The sequence below is a fragment of the Typha latifolia genome, chromosome 1 (genome assembly GCF_019914945.1).
Source record: "Typha latifolia isolate L0001 chromosome 1, TyphaL0001v2, whole genome shotgun sequence".
NCBI classification, from domain to species: domain Eukaryota; kingdom Viridiplantae; phylum Streptophyta; class Magnoliopsida; order Poales; family Typhaceae; genus Typha; species Typha latifolia.
The window spans coordinates 20,845,246-20,854,165 of NC_133086.1; the positions used below are offsets into that span (position 1 = coordinate 20,845,246).

At 40.7% G+C, this 8,920-nt stretch overlaps 1 protein-coding gene across 2 annotated transcripts; it reads right to left on the reverse strand.

Annotated features, from left to right (window-relative positions):
- Window positions 1-3,559: 3,559 nt before the first annotated feature.
- LOC140780271 (probable trehalose-phosphate phosphatase 6) lies at window positions 3,560-6,356 on the reverse strand. 2 transcript variants are annotated; one of them, XM_073125695.1, is made up of 11 exons: window positions 5,939-6,356; window positions 5,699-5,839; window positions 5,501-5,572; window positions 5,286-5,384; window positions 5,125-5,178; window positions 4,921-5,022; window positions 4,722-4,799; window positions 4,541-4,610; window positions 4,344-4,414; window positions 4,126-4,218; window positions 3,560-3,989 (listed from the first exon to the last, which is right to left on the reverse strand). In XM_073125695.1, exons 1-11 carry the CDS (start codon window positions 6,209-6,211, stop codon window positions 3,921-3,923), a joined length of 1,122 nt encoding a protein of 373 aa, XP_072981796.1. In that variant the 5' UTR covers window positions 6,212-6,356; the 3' UTR covers window positions 3,560-3,920. The 2 variants fall into 2 exon arrangements, with proteins under 2 accessions (XP_072981796.1, XP_072981795.1); XM_073125694.1 differs by having other exon boundaries at window positions 3,761-4,218.
- Window positions 6,357-8,920: the final 2,564 nt, after the last annotated feature.

The window sequence follows — 8,920 nt, forward strand, 5'->3', positions numbered from 1 at the left end:
TGAATTGACTTTTAATTTAGCAAGCTATCATTGTTATTATTAATGTTTTAATCCTAGGACCTCAGTTATCGCATATTTATTCTTCAAAATGGATCTGGTGCAGCAAAGGCTATTTCACAAGATCGTGGAAGAATTATGACGAGCCCACTAAGAAATCAATCGCTGGTTAAGTACTGGTCAAATTTTAAATTCATATAGTTTAAATTATTATAAAATAAAATTACAATACGACCTAATTTTGTAATTTTATATTTATATAAATGAAATTTTTACCCGAGCAACGGCATACTCTTTTGGGATTCAAACATCTCTTCTCAATCTATATAAAACTTTTTTCTCCCATGATGTAAATTTATTTTTTATTTTAAAAGGTCGGATTCAAATCTAATAAAGTTTAATATCTCTCTCAGAGTCTCAGTATTTAAAATAATATCTAAAATAAAAATATTTACCGATTTAGGAGATAATCAGGTACAAAATCTCCCTTTTTTATACCCTTACGTCCATTTCACCATTTGTCCAAGTGTACAAAAACAATGGAGGGCCCCATTTTGTTTTAAAATTAGATTGGTTAAGAACTGATTCAATGTGACAGCCCAAGCCCGTCATATGAAGGTCTGGCCCATTGAGGCATCTATCCACATTCCACACTGATGAGGCATTCACTGGGATTGCACAAGCTCTTCAATTTGATTTTGATTCTAATTTATCTCAATCCGAATTCAAAATAAACAATTGTACCTGATGTTATTAGTTCATCTAGGGACATTGATTCGGATTCTGTGCATGAAACAGATCATTAAGCTAGCATAAAGTTGATTCTTGATTCCTATCTTTTGCCAGAAATTTCCGACCACCATCACCGAAAAGGGAAACTGCTGCTCAATTTATGATGTTTTAACTGCTTCTAAAGGGTCCAAGATAATTAAATCAAGGAATCATTGCAAATGGTAAGAAGTAGGCATCAACTTATTAATAAATCTGCAATTTGAGCAGAGTCTTTTGATGTTCGTACCACTGTTTTATGTTCATCTTAATTAGGATTTAAGCTATCATATATTTTATCTACTCAAATGAGACCATTAATTAAACATATGGTTCCGAAAATAATGTACATTAATTAATGAGTGGGTCTCTTACTCTCCTTTGCATCTGGCATGGAAGCATGAGAGACCATCTTCCTCCTCCCTTGGCATGGCCATGGCCCCCATCGTCACGTATCTGCATGCCAGTACTTGTCATGACAGAGAGGACTCTTGAAATGCACATGCATGCGTCCCCATGTGACAAGGGCATGGAAGAATTAAGAGGAGCCCATTAGAACTCAATCCCCACGCAACACGTGGACATCAAGGACCACGCATCCAGGAAGGGTATGATGGCCACCCTCCTCTCCTTCTTCTTCTTCTTCTTCTACTACTACTACTACTAGCTGCTACTACTGCAATCATATGGTTGTCATTGTTATTGATCGATCTGAAACGAATTAAAGATCTGGCAATGTGGGTCATTGTAGACTTGTTTGGTGGCATGCATGAGTTAGTGAAGACAACCAGGATTTGATATTACTGTTCATATATAAGAATGCTACTCTTTGGTGGGTGGTTGTCTTGAAATTGGCCCATTTGGTGTTAGTTTATTTGAGCTTAGCCACCAATGATGAGCTGAATACAGTGGATTCCCATCTTTCCACGTAGGAAAAAGGAGAGATGGGGTTCCTGTCAAAGAGTCTTGGAAGCATATGGTTAAGTGTGTAGACCGTGGTGTGCTCAAAGGCATCAGAGCCAAAGTGGAATCCAACTCCTCCCCAACCATAAGATCCCTTTACACCTAGTGGGTGCCTCCACCATATAATTAAAGAAGGAAAATATCATTGATAATGCTGAGATTCCACCACTGCCTCTTTTGAGGTGGGACTGACTGAGATCCAAGGTGGCTAATGGTGGTGGAGGTGTGATTCTACGTCTTAGAGTTGGCAGTGTTATACTGTCGGTCATTTTCTATAGCTTGGGATGTTAATCCAAACTAATGGCCACTGGTTTTGCCTATGTCCATTGGTTAATTACTCCAGAGATTTTGGTTAAAGATATCCAGTCAAGATCGAGTACAGTGCACCCCAATATATTAATGGCTCTTTACTCTATTATATTAATGTTTTCCCATGCACCCTATAATGGTTGCACTGCATTATTTATGTGAAAAGGATCCTTTCTTGCATTGGGTCTAGGAATTTTAGGACAGTCTCAATAGTATAAGCTACACTGAGGTTTTTTGGTTTTATCCCAGGGAGCAGAGAAGTACACTGTTTGGCTTCATTGGCGAAGATATTGTTACCAATTAGCTCGATGAATTGGATGGTAATATATTTCTTACAGAGAATCCCATCATATGGGTGGATAAAACTTGAATCTTTTCCTTGATCTGGCAGCAAAAACATACTCTTTTACAAACAACATATATAGCCTCCTGGCTTATTAGAGCTTAGATCTCATCTTAATCTAGTAGAGATTCCCTTATTCCTGAAATGTTCATCAGAACAGTTTGATCTACTTATAGCTCCTCAATCTTCTTTTGCATTAAAATGATGAGGCTGACCAAATTTAGGTTGCCTGTCGGAAAATGAGATCGTCTACAGATTTAAATAAAAAAGGACATAGGACCTATCAGGCTTTTTCATCTACAAGGGACCCTATTTGTCTTTCATTCTTAAATTTATTTCCGCTTCCTTTCTTTCCTCTATTAAATACTTGGTCTGGCATTCTTCAGTGCTCCTGCGAGTGGGCTTACGGGAAGGATGTTGTGGTTGGTAGATATGAATGTGATGAACGAACTAGATAGAGATGACAAAGTAGTACTCGGTTGAGAGTAATGTAGTTGGTGGATCTTTGTTGTATTCCTAGTACAGTTGAAACTAGCAAAGGTAAAAATGCTTTGCCTCAAGGATGAACATGCATGAGAAAAAAGAAATCAAAACTTTACTCAATGCTTTAATCCAAGAGGAATATCCTGTTAATAAAGATGTGGATCCGTACGATTAAAGAATGGGGGGAATTTGCAATTGGTTGATGGCATGCCTGATCTATATGATTGGGACCGAAGTCCCTTTAGAGTAACTGCTAATTCTTCCCAAAGTGAAGGACCACTTGTAGGTTGTAGGGAATAGCTACTATCATAATTCACAAATGATTGGCCCCAACATCCTTGCCCACCAATGATATAAGCTCTTTCACATGAAAAATCCTGACATTCATAGGTCACAAGCTATTGCTCAATAAAGCATCCAGCCATGGAACTTGTGAGCTCGAGATTAAAAGTATATGGATGATTCTTGTCATGAGATCGACAATTGAGCACAAGATTTCCCCACTGCCATAGTCTTTATAAAGACGAACACTATAGATCCAGAGAGCAATAAGTGCTCGAGTAAATAATTACAGAGATGATGCAGCAGCAGCAGCCATCATGCATCTGGCTGGGTTTAGTGGTAACAAATTGTTTAAATATTAAAAGCCCAATGTACTTAAGTGTTTCACTCGCCAATAACCCACGCGGAGAGCACTAGATAATATCCAAAGGAAAGCAAATAATTACTATTAATTTCTTCTTCTTTTTTACATAGAGCTAATTACAAGAGTTCAGCTTCTTGCATGTGTAAGGGTAAGAGAGCTTTTCTTCTTCTCTTTCTTTTCGCATGCTTTCTTGCCCAAGGAAAAAAAATAGAGCCGAGAAGGGTAGCAAGTAATAGAGTAAGGGAGAGTACAAAAAGGCTCTGATCTTTTTGGATATTTTTCTTTCCCCTTCTTCTATATATCTATAAATAAGGGAGTACATAACTCCTAATAGTTTAGTTTTAAGTCCATCCAAAAAGCACCACATATGGACATTGACGATGGTGGTGGGAGAACCTTTCATAATCCTATTTACACTCTTGGACGAGCATTTGAGGACAGTCGCTTCCACTCCACCAGGCGAAGTAAGAAGTCCATTACCTATAAAGACCAATATTCAAAGAATCAAATTTAGCAACTTGGGCAATATCTTTAGGGACAAGATGGATGCTAAGAGTACATGAGGGCTGCCATCGAGTGGCCCAACGAAGTGAAAATAATGGCCACTAATACTTGCCTCAGCTGGCTCTCTGAGAGAATAAGAGGCATTAGTCTCCTTTGGGTACTTGGAAACTAGAATTCCAAAGCCTTGTCCTCTTTGACGAAGTACCTAATAACAAGTAAGATATGTTAATTTTAAAAATAAAAAGTAAGATATGTTAAGGAGCAGTTAATAACACCATATAACTGATTAAGATAACCAAAATAGCAACATAGTGGCCATATATTAAATACCTTGAAGGCGTCCTCGTCAGTGCGATCATCGCCAATGTACACAGGCAAAACGTCATCGCAGTTGGCAAATCCTACACAAATATTAACGAATTTAGAGCTTGACTTTTAAGGGGTTTTGCCTTTATTATTATGAAGTAAAGTACATTGAACGAAAAGGATGTGAAATGATACAAGTATTTTGGTGGTGCCCAGCTTACCAAGTGACTCCAACAAGAACTCCAACGCCTTCCCCTTGTCCCAGTTAATAACAGGGCGAACCTCTAGTACCTAGGGTGGTCCAAAAAACAAATAGTTAGCCCAAGTCAAATTCAAGTTGGAGATTACAAAAGAGGAGAGGTTTGCAATAGCCTGTAGGTAAGACTAAGACAAAAGTCACACCTTTCTTCCTTGAGTAAGTCGTAACTTGGGGTACTCCTTCAGCACTGACTTGACTTGATCAGCCAAGTTACTCCATCTCTGCGCACAAATTTGGTTGAAAAGTATGTGAGTTAAATAATCCAAAGAAAGATTTTTATTCTTTTTTACCAATAACGGCAAAAAATAGGAAGTTGGTGTTCAAATATAAAACGGCATCCACCTTTTCATCCACGCATCTGAAGTGGACAGATACACAGAACTTGTTGTTCTCCACTTTGGCTCCAGGTGTAGTTTTGGTCTTCTCCAACAAAACTTCATAAACCTGACGAAACAAAATAATGCACGAAGAACTGTTGTTGTTATTGTCATGGATACATCATACACTATTGGTTGTAAGCGACAAGAGGAAGGAGAAGAAACAAGCCTCATCTATCATGGGGAGGAATTCACTAGCTGGTTGGAAGTGAACGGCTCTTGTCTGAACACAAGAATAGAAGAAAGAGATGAGAAACCTTCCAAAGATGGAGGTAATGGACTAGCTATTTGATATATGTTATGTGAGAAGGAACTAAGAAGACTGCCCACCTTAGCTTTTGTCGACTTAGGGCCTCTTACGGGGCCTCTGATGTCCATGCCATGGCTCCCGGCGTAGTACAACTCTGCTAGTCTCACGAAGTTATACACCTAAAACAAAAGCCAAGAGATTTGAGTTTAAAAGAGGAAACTATCCAAGATTAGAAGAGAAAGGAAAAAAAAAAAAAACCAAGCCTTTGGACATGGCGATTTCAATGGTAATGTACCTTGTCCCTGCACCTTCCGCTGACGATAGCAGTGGGGAAGTACCTGGCAACGTTTCTTACGGCTGCCCTCATCTAATGATTCATGGAACAAGAACTCAAAAAATGTCAAAATCACATCTTTATCGCTACAGTGTCATCAGAAGATACAATTAAGAAAGAAACAGAGTAGAACAGAGCAATCTCGAAAGAGGAACTCACCGTATCGGACATGAAGGCAGAGTCCGGATCATCTACTATAGGAGAAAGCGTTCCATCGTAATCTAAGAACATAGCAATCTGCTTGCCCCTCGACGCAGCAACGATCTGCTCAAACATGCTCAGAGCCGAAGGATGCCGCACCTGCACCGACCCAACTCAATCCACCACCATTAGATCCCAAACCAACGAAAACCAAGTCGAAAAACAAAATCCGATTCCGAATAGGAAAACAATGCTCACCAGCCAAGATTCGTGCTCGTTGTCGACGAACGCATCATTGGCAGCCAAAGCCGCCGCCGCCTTGGCGTGGGTCGGCGACGAGGCCTTCATGGAGTCGACCCAAGCGTTGATCCTTCCGCTGCCGAGCTCCAGGCGTGTCAGGTACTTCTTCCTTATCGCCATATCACTTCCTCCTCCTCCACGAGGCGGAGGGTACGGGAAGAGATGCGAGGAGTTGGGCACGGCCGCCACCGCCATGCCCATCTCCGAGATCACCACATTCTGCTTCGTCATATTCCAATGGCAAGAGGCAAGATGCGAGAGAGAGAGAGAGAGAGAGAGAGAGAGAGAGAGAGAGAGAGAGAGAGAGAGAGAGAGAGAGAGAGAGAGAGAGAGAGAGAGGATTGGAGTATCTGAGAGCGGTTAACGAGAGAGCGGTGGGGAAATAGGGAAGGGGGAGGGCATTATTTATAGGTGGGAGAAGACAAAGAGGGCCGGGGCCCACACGGAGGAGAGGGGAGCAGCGGGTCCTCACGTGGGTCCACGTGAGGTCCCACCAATGGTGAGCGTTACCTCCTGGAGTTGTATCCTGCCCTATACGTCGCGCGAGGCCGCAGGAGGAGCCAGCTGGAAAAAAACTGCACGTGCTCGACGTTGTGCCCGCTGGGGTCCCGCTGCGGTCCCAGTGGGATGGAAGGGGGCGGCCTCGCGCGTTCGGAGCACGTAGGCGCCACCCACGGATTCGTTCCTCTACTTTTTCCGACGCTGCTAAATTGTTTCTCAAGTCCGCGGTCACTCGCTTTTGGCACGCAACCCATATCTGAGAAAAAGAATTTTATAATACGCATAAAAGTCGTATCCACAGGCTATACTATACTATACTATACTATACTATTCTTTATTAGATACGCCGGATTGCAAAACTTTGGTAAGAAGCAGCTCCATCCTGCTCGGGGAGCAAACTTAGACTTATTTAGTGTCGGTCTGCAAACATAAGCAACTAGGTTGCACGTTGTGTATATCCAACGGTCCTTATCGATTCACAGTGCAAGTGGTGGAAATAATATATGCGCGGATCCTACGAAAAGTGCATGTGGCATGCATCGTTGCTTCCTACGTTGCAGTTTATTTGTGAGGTACAACTCTTATATATATCTCGTATTTTAGCTTGAGAAGAAAGCAAGTTCATTAACGAAGATGTGTTTTTAGGTGTAAGTTAATTAACGGTGGAGTGGTCGTACGATCTTGACTGACACAAAAACCAAGAAAAAGTTTTTTTATTTTATTTTATGTCATCTCTCTCAAACTGTACAGTTCATTCATATTCGGTGAGTACATCATAAACGAGTTTGAGAGCTTTCTTAATTAATTAAGTTGTCCTTGTGCTATTGATCACGTGTTATGTCTAACTACGTAAACATGACTAGACACCAGTGGAGCGAGGACTACTACCTCTGCTAACAGTGCGTATAATGCGTGCCGCTAATCGAAAGCTACGTGAAAGGTCTCAGTGGAATTGATGTCACTAGTAGAGTTAAATACACTTCTGCGTACATAAACCGACCAAGTTAAGGCAGCCATATGGATGTCAGGTGGAAATGTGAGCAATGTCAGTGTGAAGGCGGGCATTCTCTTGCATGTCTCGGACAATGTCAGGCATGTTGGTTGTATAAATGGTGACACATTGACGAGTGACGACCCATACGCTTACCCATAATTAATAAAGAATATTATAATCCTGGAGTCTGCATGCCAAGGGTCTAGAAAATTCTGTCTACTAATACGAGGGGGGTAATTGCAAGATAGAATAAAGCCATACTATATCTGGTCTCAACTTCCGTGCTTTGATGTCTGCGGTCTTAAAAGCCTGGGCAGTGGTGCGAGGAACGGAGACTAAACGACTCGGTGTCATGTGGGCTTCTAACTTCTCTCAGAACAAACTCGCATTTGTGGAGCCACCTGTCCAAAAGCAAGTACGTTTTGGATTTTCCGGAGCCATACTGCTCTCCTCCACATGGAAAACCTTTCTTTCCCTTGGCTTGGCCTCGTGGGGGAACCAACCGACTCCCACTCCAAGTCATCCATCCATCTCCTGCTCTCTCTCCACTTCCCAACTCTTGTTGTCTTCGAGCTCGTTTGTGTTGTCTTATAACGTAAAAGATGGGTAGAGGAGACAGTTCAACTTTATGGAGGTGATCAAACCCATCCACTTCCCACCTAGACTCTATAATCCACCGTACAAATTGGAAAGACCTTAGCTTGCTCCATCTCTATGACCGACCATTTACTATATATTGTTTACTTGTTGCTTTGCGCACTGCCATCTAACTGACTACCTATGGCTACCCAACTACTTCTACTGCTATCCGCAGCTAATGCTCCTGGAGTGCTAAACCATAGGAACGAATTATACGATACAAATGTGCGTGTATGTATATATATATGTCCAAAGTAGATGAGTGTATGTTTTCTAGCTACTTGAATATATATATATATATATATATATATATATATATATATATATATATATATATATATATGTTGCTAAATTATTATTGCCAAGTTACAGAGTTTGTGATAGGAAATTGTGCAGACACTACTTGCTGTTAAAAAAACTCGAAGCAACTGTTGACTTGTTGTTAGGTGTTATATCTCAATTATGAGCTCATTTAAGTCCCAAGCTCGTCCAATTATTCTAATCTTTGACGGTAATAATGTAATATTCCACGTACTCTCTGACATACCCCCAATAAGAAAGAGACAACGATCACATAAATATCTTATGTCAAGCGTCTTTCCTAATAACCAAATGAATGTACTAGCTTATAATAAGCTAACACAAGCTTGAGTAGGGTTCCGGTAATTTATAATACTTTGACAAACCAAAATAACTTGTCGGCTATATATATATATATATATATATATATATATATTCATAGTTATGTTTGTTATGATACCAGAAGTGGCCTTTGGATCTAAAACTATGGGTCATTGAGTCATTGG

Coding starts and splice junctions, on each gene's coding strand:
- LOC140780271 (XM_073125694.1), bottom strand. CDS start 6,211: ATGACGAAGCAGAATGTGGTGATCTCGGAGATGGGCATGGCGGTGGCG. Junction 5,385..5,500: donor GCGGAAGGTGCAGGGACAAG/GTACATTACCAT, acceptor CTTTTGTTTTAG/GTGTATAACTTCGTGAGACT. Junction 4,800..4,920: donor TCAGATGCGTGGATGAAAAG/GTGGATGCCGTT, acceptor ATTTGTGCGCAG/AGATGGAGTAACTTGGCTGA.